Source organism: Chelonoidis abingdonii, chromosome 5, assembly GCF_003597395.2.
Source record: "Chelonoidis abingdonii isolate Lonesome George chromosome 5, CheloAbing_2.0, whole genome shotgun sequence".
Taxonomy (NCBI): domain Eukaryota; kingdom Metazoa; phylum Chordata; order Testudines; family Testudinidae; genus Chelonoidis; species Chelonoidis abingdonii.
The window spans coordinates 128,066,703-128,082,537 of record NC_133773.1 but is presented as its reverse complement, the minus strand read 5'-3'; the positions used below and the strand labels follow the sequence as shown (position 1 = coordinate 128,082,537).

At 41.6% G+C, this 15,835-nt stretch overlaps 1 protein-coding gene across 1 annotated transcript in view; it reads left to right on the top strand.

The window, feature by feature from the left end:
• The window catches only part of NSD2 (nuclear receptor binding SET domain protein 2), a 170,228-nt gene that overhangs the window by 18,175 nt on the left and 136,218 nt on the right, over positions 1–15,835 (top strand). Inside the window, exon 2 of the mRNA XM_075066635.1 lies at positions 3,192–3,820. Coding sequence (XP_074922736.1) covers positions 3,221–3,820 — 600 coding nt within the window. The 5' untranslated portion in view covers positions 3,192–3,220. The remainder of the gene's footprint in view (positions 1–3,191; positions 3,821–15,835) is intronic.

The following is a 15,835-nucleotide window of genomic DNA, read 5'->3' as shown; positions in this document are numbered from 1 at the left end:
CGCTGGGAGAGCTCTCTCCCAGCGCTGCGGCTTTGACTACACTCACACTTCAAAGTGCTGCCGCGGCAGCGCTCCGAAATGTCTAATGTAGCCAAGCCCTTAGTCCATCTAGTTCTTTGACTCTAAGAGTAGAATGATGACTGTTCAGGCAGGCGTAATCAGAATAGATTATCTGTTCATTGGATTTATTCAAGAAAAGAAGTTGTTTGGGCACAAGAAATGACATTCCTTTGTGTAGCCTAAATCAGGGGTTCTCACAACAAAAGTTTTGGTGGCCTCAACAGTGTGGGCACCAACTCTTGCTGGTGGCCACTCGGAAAATTTTTCCTAAAAAATTAATTTTAGGAAACACAAGTAAATATGCACATACACATGTCCAAATCATTGTAACTTACTTATGTAGGGTTCTTTTTTCTTTTCAGGCTCAATTATAAAAATAATGTCTCTATTCTTTACTGGACCTAACAGAATAGAAACACAAATAAGGTGCTTTGCATGTTCTTGTATTTTTTTTGTAGTTTCTTTTGCTTCTTTGGTTGCTTACTAGCTGGTAAGTCTGCTGCTATGCAACATGATATTTATATGTTAATCACTTTTCACAGCCTCCAAGTTAATTACTAAATCTGCTGTGAAAAGTGATATTAACAAATATCACTTTTTTCACAGCAGATTTACTCAGCCCCAGCAAGCCCAGGGACAATTTAAGCCCTGGATGGGGAGGTGCTCCTCCAACTTTTGTGTTGAGGGAGACTTTGTCCCCTGTCCCCAATCACCATCCAGGAGGCAGTGGCTGCAAGAAAAGCCTGTGGTGGCCACATGCGGCCACGGTGGCTGCATTTGAGAAACACTGGCTTAAATTATCTGTGCAAAAGGCCTCCAGACCTTACTTTATTTTTGCTAACTTTGGTATAACATTGATGGAATCAGAGACATCTAAAACTAATAAAACAGTAAAAGTGTGACTTCAGCTATACATGTAAACTGGCGAAACATCTCATAAAGACAAGGTTTAGAGAAACAGTTTCTTGATATCTTAAATTATTGTTTCCGGGAACAGCTAGCTCTGGAGCACACAAGAGGAAAGGCTATTTTCAGTGTAATCCTAGGTAACATATTGGAGTTCAAGAAGTAATAGGCTGAACCACTAAATAATAGAGACCTCAATATAACTCAGCTCAACATCCTTGAGGAAGAAATTCCACCAAAATCTAGTGCTATGACACAGATCGTCACAAAGGAGGTATCAGCTGTCATGCATAAGTCAATCATTAATTGATAGGACTTTGGACAAAAGTATTCTATGATAGACAGCTATTCAGTGGTTGCCCATTATGGGTTTTCTTACACCTTCATTGGAAGTATCTGATACTAAGCTAGATGGATATGATGTGAATTTGATCCGATATAGCAGTTCCTATTTGATTATGTCAATGCAGAACTTGGTTACCTTGTGAATAGATGTTTTAATTCCATTCATCCTGAATTCATAGCTGTGTTGTGCTTTGCCAGTATTAATTATGTATGAATCTATAATTAGAATACTGATCTGGGTCCTGCTAATGTTAAACTATGGTGTATGCATATAGAGTAGAAGTTCCCAAACTGAGATGGCCAAGGCCAGCTCCCAGAGGGCAGGGAGGGAGTACCACCCAGCCCCACTCCACTCCCAGCTCTGCTCCAACCCTGCCCCCAGCCTCAGGCCCCAGCTCTGCACCCAGTCCCAGCCTTGGCCCTGTGGCTCTGTTCGCAGCCCCACTCCCAGCCCCAGCTCTGACCCCAGCTGCAGCCCCAGCCTCAGCTCTCTTACCCTTCCCCCCTCCTGAGCTGTGGCTTGGTTCAAGGCAGGGGAGAAGGGGTGTGATGCTGAAAAGTTTGGGGACCACTGATAGATACTTTTATGGTAGCATAAACCTATATTTCCTACTGTTCTTCTCCAGAAAGAGAGAGAAAAGTAAAGCCGGTGCAAATGGACTGCTTTTCTAGATGCTTTCTGTTTGAAAATGTAGGGCTTTTAACACTAAAATGTGCTGGGTTTTCTTTTTTAAATTTATTTTTAAAACATGTCTAGGACTGATTGTGTAGCCGAAACCACATTCGTGTATAAACTTCTTCAAATCTCCTTTTGTTTTGGAGAATGGATGTTACAAAATGGTGTAAAATCATAATAAAACCCCTCATTTTAACCCTAGATTGCTGGTTTACATTTTGCAGTTTGGTCATTGGCCTGAGAGAAGTGATCTTATTGGCCCATCCAGTACCTAGTGGACAAATATCCACATAATAAAACCACCACCATAAGTGGAATTAATTACTGACAGTTTTAGCAGAGAAACCAAGGATAAAGCATGAAGACTAATCTATACTTTTTCCCTAGAGGGGGATGCTTTGATGGCAAAGTTGGCCACCATTTGCAATGTAGTGTGAAGTTTGTTTTGCCACTTCCGATAGTGTATCTCAGCGGCTCTCAAACTGGGGGTCGTGAAGTTATTATGTGTGGGGGGGTTGCAAGCTGTCAGCCTCCAGCCCACACCCTGCTTTGCCTCCGGCATTTATAATGGTGTTAAATATATAAAAAAATGTTTTTAATTCTTGGAGGGGGCGGCAGCATGGAGGTCACACTCATAGGCTTGCTATGTGAAAGGAGTCACCAGTACAAAAGTTTGAGAATTACTGGTGTATCTATTATGTGAATACACAGGAAATTTTAAGTCTAATCTGGTACACTTTACTAGAATTAAACAGGGTTTTTTTACATAGTTTTGTTACTAATACGATGTTATGTTTAAATTTTAGTCTTTACATGCTTTTTAATGTTTTTGAAGTAAATGGAACTGCTTGTGTAAATTATGCGAGAAGGATTTGGGCTGTAGATGATTAAAATTAATACTCTAAAATCACTTTTGTTTTCCTATTTGGAGTTTGCTAGAACATGTTTAGTGAAATTAAAATGATTTATTGTCAATTACTACTTGTTAGAATTTTTGGTACTTATGCATTGGCAATAAGTAACACACACTGCAATGCTTAGGTTGCATATTTTGTAGAAAGAAATCTACATTTTTAAAAAACAATTATTTAAAAAGATTTTTGAGATTAAAACCTTACAGAAGCAGCCTTAACCAGGCACTAAAATGACAATTCTTTTAGCATGTTCTTCTATATTTCAAAAAATCTTTTTGTTTTTGTTACAGCAGTGTAAGACTGGAAAGATCTGGGCTGAATGGACTTTAGCATCAAAAGAAGTTCTCCTCTGTTAACTCGAAAAATTGCTAACCACATCAAAATGAAGCAGGTACCAGAGATCCTTGGAAATGCCAATGGGAAAACACAGAATTGTGAAGTGAATCGTGAGTGTTCTGTCTACTTAGGCAAAGCACAACTTTCTGCCGCTCTACAGGAGGGTGTCATGCAAAAATATAATGGCCATGATGCCCTTCCATTTATTCCAGCCGATAAACTGAAAGACCTGACTTCTCGTGTGTTTAATGGCGAGTCCGGGGCACAAGATGCCAAGCTGCACTTTGATCCCCAGGAGATAAAAGGAGTTGGAACACCACCCAACACTACTCCTATCAAGAATGGCTCTCCAGAGATTAAGCTGAAAATCACTAAAACCTACATGAATGGAAAGCCTCTTTTTGAATCTTCCATTTGTGGAGACAGTGGAGCAGCTGTGTCCCAGTCAGAGGAAAATGAACAAAAACCAGCAAACAAGGAGAGGAGAAATAGAAAAAGAAGCATAAAATATGACTCCTTTCTTGAGCAGGGTCTTGTTGAAGCAGCGTTAGTATCGAAGACTTCAAGCCCCTCTGAAAAGAAGGTAGTAAGTCTTGTTTTTTAATCTTTTTGCCACTAGCCTTGTTTGTTAATCAGATTATTGCTGCTGTGGACCCATGAACATACCAGGTGTTTCTATTTCAAGTATTTTGAATATGCACCTTCTCTCAAGCAAGTTAGTCTTGTCGATGTTCTTAAATCCAGAGCCATTTAGGTCTTTGGACCATCACACTGTGCCCAGTTCCTAATACCCTGAATGTTTTCTGACCATTACTCTATTTTCCTTGGCTTCAGATGAAGTTGAATGACTTAAAAAGACAAGTGGATAGAGTTGCTTCATTGTCTGCTCTTGAATGGATTACATAAACATAAGTTTTGCCTATTAAACTTCAGAAATTAAAAGGTATCTGAAAAAGGTAGCCACAACATAATCAGAGGTTATGTGCTGATTTTAAATTAGCTATATTTAACACAACTAAATAGGTATGGAATCATGTTACATGCATTCATCAAAGGTCTCCACATTTTTGCTGAACTTAATTTATTATTTCTATTTTTAAAATGTGAACAGTAGTGCTTGTTTAAATAGAGCTCATTTTGTTATATTTTAAAGTGAGGAAATAGCTTCATTTTTTTTATTTCACATTAAGAGAAGAGAACCTGTTCTCATCACTCATATAACAGGAAAGTATCCCTGCAATACCGGTTCCTTGTAAGTATGTTGTTCATAACGTTCAATGGCAAATTTGGAACTTTTATGGTTTGTTTCCTCAAAATTTTTAAATTAATACCATGAAAACATTTGTAACTAATTTTTTTTTAAGTTCGCATCAATTGGACCATTTTCATAAGTATCAGGAATGTTACTCATGTTCATCTAAGAAATTTTAGATCTAATATACAGGATGAATAATAAACATTAGCACTAAAACATTTCTAATAATTTTTGTGGACCAAAAAGCATAAAATAGCTTATTGTGCTATACAAGGAAGTATATAAATGTAGCTAAATCTATGAAGTTAAAACTTGAGACTTAAAACTTTAAATTTGAATGTTGTTTCCTCTAAAATGCTATGTTAAAATGATCTAAATAGAAAGTTATTTCCAGCTACAGAAAATGCATAAAATGATAAAATAAGACTGTAACCGGTATCTAACAATTAAGCACAAAGTGAACACTGAATGCAGTCTTACTTCAGTGGAAGTGGCACAGTGATCTCCATGGTTGTTTGGGACAGTGACTCATGAGCCACTGATGGCTTTGATGTTATAGAAGTGAATTTGTGGCCCACTTGAATGTATTCAGCAAGCATCTCAGTCTGAGAGAACCAAAAAATCTGACATTTCTTTCGAGTTGTAGCAGACCAACCGATTGCTTTTCTATAAACCATCTTCACAGAACAGCTTTGTATCTATCAGCTGTAAATTTTGCCACTGGATCATGTCCCCTGCAAATTTGAGTCTGAAGTGATCCATTGGTCATATTTGTAGATGACATAAAATTTGAGGTAGCAAAGCCAGGAGAACAGAACCAAATTGTAAAGTGACCTGGAGAGATTAGAGAGCTTCAGGCAACAAGGAACAAAATACTTCAGCTGGCTGGAATGATTGCAAAAAGGAGTGGCCCCTCATACAGTTGGACCCAGAGCCCCTTTTTCACTTGTCTTCACTTAACAATGCTTCCCGTATTTAGTAAGCTGCCAATTAAATATGCTGTTTAGTGTTTACCTCTTCTTACAGATAATTTAATAAAGATGCTCTTTAGGGTATTGAAGAGATGAGTTTTCTTTCACATCAGCTTACTTCCTTCTCACTTCTCAATCCAGTGTTACTGTTTTTATAGCATGATTCCTTTTAAAACATGCTATTTATGGTCTGTAGTTCTGTTGTCCTACTGTAGGTTTTCTGTTCTTGAAGAAATAATTGATTCATTATTCTTTTAGGAACTGAAATTGGATTTTTTGAGTAGTTAAGTCAATCACTTGCTTTACAATTTTTTTTTTTTTTTTAACAATGGTATATTTCCTTTTTTCCAGTCTCGTTCCACCAGATCCCTGCATTTAAAATAGACAGTGGTTCAGTAAGTTCGCTATCTAACACCCTTAATATCTTATGTTAAATATCTAGACCAGGGGTTCTCAAACTTCTTTTCATAATGAGTCCAAATTCCGTTCACATTTGTGATTCCAATAATCTGTTATATTTGCAGCCCAATAACATCCTCGTACCAACCACAGCAGTTGTTGTTGAAAAGTAACACTAGAAAAGGATTGCATTTTTAGTTGACTTTAAGATAATGTAGCAGATTCAAACAAGGGGAGCCCGCTCCATATGACCAAATGGTTTTTTTTTGTGTGGACCACTAGGAATTGCTCCACAGGCCACTGTTGGTCTGGAGCCCACAGATGGGGAATGATTCTTGTGGACCTCACAATGAGTATATATTATTCAGATTTTCCATGTATTCCCCTGCTTGCTTATAATCAACTCTAAACAGAGCTATATTGGACTTTTAATTACTTAATGTCTATACAGCACTTTACATTTTCCAAATGCTAGATAAGTGCCTGCTGCTTGTTGTATAGAAGGTTTTGGGGGGAAACAAATTGAACTGCTAAGAAATTACCCTGTCTGGTGTTGCCCAGGTAAATGAGACTTCAAAAACAGTACTTCTCAACGATTATTTATTAACTACTGTCCAGAAGGTAGCATCATAAAAGTTACCGGGCCAGATGTCATCACCATTGAGGTAATACCATTGACTTCAATGGAGCTATGCCAGTTTACATCAGCTGAGGATTTGGCCCAGAGTGTTTAACATCAAGTGATGTATTATGCATATGCAAAGCCCAAATGATTGCTCTGTGTAATTTGTGGAGAGGCTTCTGTTCTCTTCACTGATACTGTGGCCTACCCCTCCTTAGAGTCGACTTTTACTGCTGCAGAGTGTTTAAGACTCTAGGCTTCCCTAATAACTTTCTACTAAATAATTTGCTTTCCTCAAGGCCCTCAAGCCTTTCTTGGTGGTTCCCAAGAAAAGCAATCTCGTGAAATAATGCTTCAGTGCCCTTTTTTACACCGTGGCTATGGAACATCTTGTGATTTTGAGGATTCAGGCACAAAGTGAATAGGGTAACTTCTTGACTTAGGTAGAACTGAAACAACACCTTAGGTAAGAAGTTAACAGTTGGTTGTTCTTCTAGTAGTGTCCCTATGGGTACTCTGCTGTAGGTGTGTCTGTGTTCCTATGCTGCTGATCAGAGAGCTTTGGCTCGTTCAGCCCACACATGAGCTCTACCCGTCCGCCCTGGCTCTGCCATGAGGGTAACCAGTGTGCTCAGGTGAACCCATTCGCCGATTGTGAACTTTTTTTTAGAATTGTTAATTTTTAGCTTCCTTCTGAAGCTTCTTTTCTTTGTTTACGTCATTTACATTTTTATTTGGCTGTTGCTAAAAAAAGAAGACTTTGTTCATCAAGCCTGGCTGGGGAGGACTCCCCTGGACATGGTATGCCCGGCCCCCCAGGCTTCAAGAAAAGTCTCAGTGACAAGGAATCTATTCCTTTGACTGATGGGGACACTCAGTGTGTCCGCTGCCTGGGGGAGAGAAACATCCCACAGAAATGTGGTTTGTGTCAGCAACCAACGCCCAGATCCAGAAAGAACAGAGAACTGAGGCTTAAACTCCTCCTCGTGGTGTCAGTCCTTCAACCACCCAAGCCATGGTGGGAGACCTCACCACAACTCTCTACTCTGAAGGGAGGTGAGCCCAAAGAGACACCCACCAGCCAGTCACATAAGGCCTATAAGAAAAGGTCTGTGAGTTCTCGTAGTCAGCCCCGATCGACCTGAAAACAATCAGTTTGATCAGTAATCATGGGTACTGACGGCACTGAAACCGCCTAATCCGGTACCTAGGACTCGTAGTACTGTCCCACCACAGAGCGTTGGATTGCCTAAAGACTCAGTGGACAAGAGAAATGTAGATAATCCATCCTGGAGAAGGCTCTTGCGATATGAATATCAACATCAGTACTGCCTGTGGTATGCCAGGCACTGGCAGACTATATTATCAGGTACAAATCACTGGCTTCTTTGGTACAGTCATCTTGGCACTGACAATCACCACTGGTACTGACGCCTTCGGCGCAGACAGACTTTGGTGCACGACAGACTTTTTGGTGTCTGATGTTCCAGTACTGAGTTCACCTGGCATCTTTGACTTGCCGACAACCTCCTGCTGTGCCCCGCCCTTTTTTGTTTTCTGAGTCAGAAAGTGAGCAGGAGGATGTGGTCTCCTGCCTCTCTTCTCACCTGCTGTATGATGCCAAATTTCACTATGCACCTCAGTCATATCGTCGTCCTTATCCACAGCCTCCCTGGTTTGGTCAGCCATCATACCAACCACTGCATCCTTTTCTATCACAGTGGCCCTATTGGGATCATTGGCAGGCTCAAAGACAACAGGCCTCCCATAGTTCCAGTGTCTCCTACCAGCAACCAGGGAGACACCCTCCTTCAGCTGCTGCTTCAAGGCCTTCTGAACCCCCTGATCAGGCAAAAGAGGAACAGGAGGCTGAAGGTGAGGAGGCAGTTACCCCTCATGCCCATTTCTCTCATTTTCACCAGATGAGACAGTGATGTCCCCTTTGTCATCTATGGCAGATTACTTTAAAGTGTTCCAGGACTGGCACAGCGGGTAGCAGAGGCACTAAAGATACCACAAGAGGTGACTGAGTCACACCACAAGCTAGTGGATATTTTACATTCTTCAGCCTCATCCAAAGTAGCCCTTCCTATTAACGAGACACTCTTGAACCCTGCCATGATCATATGGCAGACCCGTGTATCTGTCCCACTGATATTAAGTGTCGGCAGAAGACACGGAGTTTCTCTTCTCCCACCCACCTCTCAATTCGGTCATTGTGGATGTGGTCAACTCAAAGGGCCCCCAATTTAAATCCACCCCCTATGACCCAGACTGGAGGCTCTTGGATCTTTTTTGGCAGGAAAACATACTCCTTTGTCACGCTTCAGTTCCTCATTACAAATGATCAAGCCTTAATGGCAAAATACGATTACAAGAATCATTTGAAAGTGATCTCTTTTATAAAACAGCTTCCTGATTCGCATAAGGAACAATTCAAGACCATAGACAACGAAGGCCAACTGACCGCTAAGACATCTCTCTAGTCTGCACTTGATGCAGCTGACATGGCGACATGCTCCATTTCTACTGCCATTATGATGAGACCAGCCTTTGCTCTAATGGGCATGTGAAGGAATGGGACAACTGCCAGCACCAGTAATTCTTTATGCAATGTTGTTGGTCACCACTAGGATGATCGCTGATAAGATGACGTTTGTTTGGGGAAAAGGAGGAAAAATGTAAGCCAGCAGGAAATCCGGGGATTGTGGTCTGCATCTACTGCTTCCAGCGATTGTGATCTGCGTGTGGTTTTCCCATGAGGCTTTCAGATCCATGTGGGAAAGTCCCAAACTTCTGACCTCAGTTAATATATGCTGGGATTGTATCCTCATTTCCTTGGCTGATAGCTGATTGTGACCCTGTCACTTGATTCTTACATTCACTGCTCCAGCAATGTTTCACCCAGTGGGAAAACGGCAATATTTTCATAGATTCTAAGACCAGAAGGGACCATTGTGTGCCCTTCTGTACTGCACAGGCCATAGAATATCCCCAGAATAATTTCTTGAGTAGATTTTTTAGAAAAAACATCTAGTCTTGATTTAAAAATTGCCAGTGATGGAGAATCTACCATGACTTGGTAAATTGTTCCAAGGATAAATTATTGATAGAATGAATAATGCCGTATTTCCAGTCTGAATTTCTCTAGTTTCAACTTGTAGCCATTAGATCCTGTTATAACTTTCTCTGCTATATTGAAGAGCCTATTAAATATTTGCTCCCCATATAGGTACTTTATAAATTGTAATTGTCACTCCTTAACCTTCTCTTTGTTAAGCTACATAGATCGACTCAAGGAGCTCAGTCAGTATAATGTACTATTTTGTAATGCCCTTGCTTCAGGTGCTTTCCTGATTAGGTAGCAGATGGTACCATCTGTGATTACTAAACATATGGAACAGAGCTTATAGAATTTAGTATAGACAACTTTGTATGGATCCCTGCACCTGTAAGTAATGTCAGGCTGGATAAATTGCACTTGAATTTCAGCTCCCTCCATTCAAGATAAACACTTCATGTTCTGGTGTCAAATGTGGTATTCAGTTAGAGCAGATTTTGGATGTTAGGGAGCTCTTGTGGTAGGATACATGCAGTACACAATCATCGGCCATATATAGCATGGGGAATAAAATCTCAGATCTTAATCCAAATCCCCCTACCGACAGTCTTAATCACAGAATTAAGGGCAAATTTTCTTTTGGTAGGTGGTGGTGGTAGTAGTAATAGACCTTATTTGCTGTACACTGACTAACAATTAGAAGAAAGGTCTGCTTCCGTGTGGGAGTGGTGAAGACCTGTAAGGCACTGTTACCCTTCTCCTGATGTTAACTTGGCCAGATCCTCCTTGGAAGCTGAGAGCATGATAGACTTTAGGTCTTCCTCAGAATTCTCTCTCATCCATCTGAAACAATATGTAACGGTCTTACTGTCATAGAGGTAGTTCTAGTACTGCAGATACTTTGAAGATGTGATCATTTTTTTTTGGTTCTTGGGTTGTGGAAGAATGTGTGCGCACTTACTTTCACTGTTTAATGCAGTTTCCCAGATTGTGGTTGTTTCCCTCACATCTCTGCCCCTGAGTGGGAAAGATATAGCTTGCTGTGAAGAGGCACTTACTTCTTATTTTCAAGGTTAACCATGCAGTCTGTAGAAAGTTCTGAGGGGTAAGCCACATTCCTTTCAGTGGTGGTAACTTAAATGCCAGTGATGATACTTGAAATGTTAGCATTGTTAACCATTTCACTATTCATCAAAACAAAGAAGAGGAAGTGTATTATACAGATCTACACAATCATCTCTTGACTGACTGCTCATAATAATAGTAATAACTGGAGATATACCAATCTCCTAGAACTGGAAGGGACCTTGAAAGGTCATCAAGTCCAGCCCCCTGCCTTCACTAGCAGGACCAAGTACTGATTTTTGCCCCAGATCCCTAAGTGGTCTCCTCAAGGATTGAGCTCACAACCCTGGGTTTAGGAGGCCAATGCTCAAACCACTGAGCTATCCCTCTAATGAGTATTTTGGATAGGCCTTCAACAACACACAGCAGAATTTGGGCTGAGTGTAATAGATTTAATTTTCCTGAAGAGGGGCTCAGCTTTCAAAAGTTTGAGAAAACTCTGGTTTAGTGGCTGTATTGTAATAACTATTGTTTTTGTGAACGCATCTAAAGATTGTTCATCTAATAGGCTTATTTTATAAAAGGTTAACAGTAGCATGCTGTTTGAGTGGGGTTGGACTTTGAGTTCTCTGGAATCCTCCTTTTGACCAGAAGGGATCAGTACAAAATAGCGTTGTTAATGACTTCACTAATGTGAATGTGTTGGCGGGAGAGTTAAAGTTAGAGCAGGGTTAGGCAACCTATGGCATGCATACCGAAGGCAGCACACAAGTTGATTTTCAGTGGCACTCACATTACCTGGGTCCTGGCCACCGGTCTTGGGGGGGCTCTGCATTTTAATTTAATTTTAGATGAAGCTTCTTAAACATTTAAAAAACCTTATTTACTTTACATGCAGCACTAGTTTAGTTATATATTATAGACTTATAGAAAGATACCTTCTAAAAACGTTAGAACATGCTACTGGCACGCGAAACTTTAAATTTAGAGTGAATAAATGAAGATTTGGCACACCAGTTATGAAAGGTTGCCAACCCTGGGGTTAGAGTTTGTCCCTGAACTGTGCCCTAATCTAAGTCACCAATTCAGGACAGCAGTTTTCTGTTCTAGTCCCTTTTGACTGTTCTTTCTATAACCACTTTAGGATTTGCAGTTCTCTGTCTCCTTTTTCCAGAGCACCCACAGTGAAGGATCTTTCCTATACTGGTCTTGTATTTTGTGCTTCTCCAGCAAAAAAAAGCAGAGTGAAATTGATCTGAGGATCACAAAAGGTTGCATTCAGCTGCTTCTCTTGTTTGTACCATACTTTAGGTGTTAACATTAAAGATAGGATCCTTCATAGAGAGGTTCTGGAATTGTGCAGTTAAAAAAAAAAAAATGTAAGGGACAAAAGGAAGGATGGTTTTTAGGGTGTATATATTCCACTCTTGGTGGTGCTTTTGAGCTCCATGCTCTTGATCAAAGTCTTTTAGTCACCAGTGTCTGTTGAGACTATGCTGCTTGTGCACTCATGCACATGTAAACCCCCATTCCTCTCTACCCCCACCCCACGTGCACACACACATGAAGGCATAAAGGGTGGAATGGGTCAGCAGGCACTCAGTTTCATCTTTACTGTCTTCGACTATGAGACAGAATTGAAAGCCCTGTCTCTTGCACACTTGTGATTAAAACTGATTTTTATATATAGTTGCCTATTTAGTATAGATTACTAGTTAGTTTAGGATAGCTTTTCTTACCTGGTTTCTGTTGTTGGTAGTTTTTCCTCTTTCATTTACCTGGTACTAATCTTCAGCCCTTATGTCTGCTCAAAAACTGCTGGGATTCAAATACTGCCTCTCATGTGAGCAGCTATCCCCTTCTGTGGTGGACATACTAGGTGCATGTTGTGTTTGTGTGAAGGACAGATCAATGACAAATGCTTCATTTGTTAAATCCTTTTTCTAAAAGAACCCCAACCAAAAAGGAAACTCATTTAGGCTTTTTCTGCTGGACAAGTCAATGAGACTGGCCTCTGATCCAGGCAAGCAAGGTCCACCTAGATTCGAATAGTCCTCTACCAGAAGTGCTCTGACTGAGTGCTGTGACCTCCTCTAGAGTCCCAGTTCCTGAGAAGCCCTTCTCTCCTGCTTCCACGGCTAAGCCCTTTTCATCAGCAGAAAGAGGTAGGATTCAGCTCTACTCTTGTAAAGGCCATCATCCGAGGAGACTGTTAGGCATGGGCCACCCCCTGGCTCCTCTCATGGGATAACACGAAGTCTGATGTAGGTCCTGCATTCCAATTTCTGTATACCAGTATTGGTCAAGGAGCACCCTCAAGTGTTCTCAGCTACTGCCTGCTGGGCACTTGGTTCCAAAGACAAAACCTCCTGCTCCAGTTCTGATGACCTCAGTACCAACTTTGTCAGCATAGTCTACTCTGGTACTAACTACACTAAAATTCCTGCTTATGGTACTGACAACCTTGACACTGAGATTCACAGTCCTGGGAGAGCTGCCTTTTCTGAGTCTCTGCTGTTATGGACACAGTAAACATTCTCCACAGGTACTGACCATGAATATTTCTCTAGCACTGAGTATGTCTGTGATATCTATGAAGTATTTTCCCAGCTCAGGTCCTGGAACTCCGACTAAGTCGGTACCTCCATTTAAAGTGGAATAGTTATTCTTTGAATTGTATCCCTATGAGAGTTCCACTTAAGGTCTGCATGTGCCTCTCAAGCCCTTAATCAGACATGTTTAGCCTGCACGTGCGCCCTAAGTTGCCTCATGCCAGACACCAAGGTTATGTAGGGGTCCATGAGTGAACCATCCTTGTCAACTGCTCAACCTGAGACAGAGCCATATCGTGTCTGCCTTGAGAATCCCTTAGCCCAGAGGTTCTCAACCTTTTTCTTTCTGAGGCCCCCCGATCGTGCTATAAAAACTCCATGGCCCCTCTGGGGGTAGCAAATAGGGCAGTTACCCAGGGCTCCACACCACAAGGGGTCCCACAAAGCTAAGTTGCTCAGGCTTGAGCCCCACATGGCAGAGCTTGGGGCCCTGGGCTGCAGTCCTGTGTGGCATGGCTTTGGCTTTGGCTTTGGCTTTCTGCCCTTGGCTCTAGTGAGTCTAATGCCAGTCATGCTTGACAAACCCCCTGAAACCTGCTTGTGTCCTGCCCAGCGGGCTCCAGACCTCTGGTTGAGAACCACTGCGTTAACCTATTTTTCCTTAGTTAAGATAATCTAGTAGTTGGTAATACAGTTGTTCATATAGTTAGTTTGTAGTGGGGATTATTGTGTTGTTTTTGTTCTCTCCTTTTTTCCCCACCAGGAGGACTTGTTTTCTTGGCAGGACATGCTTGGCTCTCTGGGCTCCAAATGCTGCCTCTCCTGCCTATAGACTATTCCTGTATGTCAGGGGTTCTAAAACTTTTTCTTTGAGTGCCCCCCCCTCGCCCCCCATCTTGTTATAAAAACTCCATGGCCCAGCTGTGCCACAACAACTGTCTTTCTGCATTTAAAGACCAGGGCCAGTGTTAAGGGGTAGCAAGCAGGGCAATTGCCCTGTGCCCCATGCCACAGGGGGCCCTGGGAAGCTAAGCTGCTCAGGCTTTGGCTTCAGCCCCAGGTGTCATGACTTAGAGCCCTGGGCTTCAGCCCCAGGTGTTTGGGCTTTGGCTTTCTGCCCTGGGCCCCAGCAGATCTAATGACAGCCTTGCTTGGCGGAGCCCCTGAAACATTCTCATGGCCCCCCCAGTGGGCCACGGACCCCTGTTTTGAGAACCACTGCTGTAACCAACAGCCACTCTGAATGCATTTGTTGCTTGGGGCAGTCCCACGTCTCCCAGAAATGCAACACCTGCTTAGCCCTCAAATATAGGACAAGGAAAAATGGACAGCTCAGACTAAGACTGGTTCTGATTAAATGCTCCCTGCAACCTGGATGCTATCCCATGCCCTATCTCCCCCCATGTAAATCTGTCCCTGGATTTCCCCTAAGAAAGGGAAGAGTGCATGTTCTACATCAACAAGTAGAGGGGAGCAAGATTACCCTCCTTGTGTGGTAATCTGATCCTTATTTTATCAATCTACCTCCCAGGCATTCAGAACACCACAACTGATGCCCTCTGCAGACACACCTCCCTGGACTTCGAATGGGAGTTGGATATTCAGCTTCTCCTCAACATATTCCAAAGATAGGTTGATCTATTCACCACCTCCAAAAACAAGAAGTGCCCTCTTTTCTGTCCAAATGGAAATCTAGGTCACCACTTCTTGGGGTATGCCTTCCTTCAACCTTGGAAAAAGTGTCTGTCTTATTCATTTCCCCATCATCCCTAATTTTATGGTTCATGAACAAGGTCAGACAGGATAGAGCCAGAGTTATCCTGATAATGCCATTGTGGCTGAGACAACTTTGTTACCCATACTTGGTTCACCTATCTGTCCAACTGCTGTTCAAGCTTCAACGCCTGTTTCGGGATGCAGGTGCTTCAATCTTTCTTGTGACCCTACAGCAAACTAAATTCATCACAGAAGTTTCTAAATAAGTTTTTTGTTCTAAAGGAATGTGTTCTAAACTTCTGTAGAAAATTCTATCTAGTGTCATGGCAATGGTGTCTAAGTACATATTTTGGTGTGGATGGAGGTACACTCTACCCCGATATAACACTGTCCTTAGGAGCCAAAAGATCTTACTGCGCTATAGGTGAAACCGCATTATATTGAACCTGCTTTGATCTACTGGAGTGTGCAGCCCTGCCCCCCTGGAGCGCTGCTTTACCACATTATATCCGAATTCGTGTTATATTGTGTCTCGTTATATCAGGGTAGAGGTGTGTTTTACTTTCTCTTTAGAAATCTGTCTTACGCTCTCTTCGCTTGATGAAGCTTAAGTACTGGTTACTGAAACACAGAACTCTTCAAATAGTTGCATTTAATTTAGTAGACCATTTAAATGGTACTGCAAAACTCCAGTGAAGTGGCTGAAACAAACTTGTGTCATACTTGAAGGAGAAAGCACTCAAGTTCTGTTTGGAATCTGCTGGAAATGTGATCCAGAACTTAAATTCTCTCCGCTCCATCTGTAATGAGTTGAAACTATTCTAGATTTTTCTCTTTATACCTTTGTTTTCAAAATGAAATAAAAATTTTATCCTTTCTGCTGAGATGCAATGTTACTATAGTTACCAAGATACCTGCTCATGAAGGATTTGTGCAGTAGCAAACTGGTGATTTTAA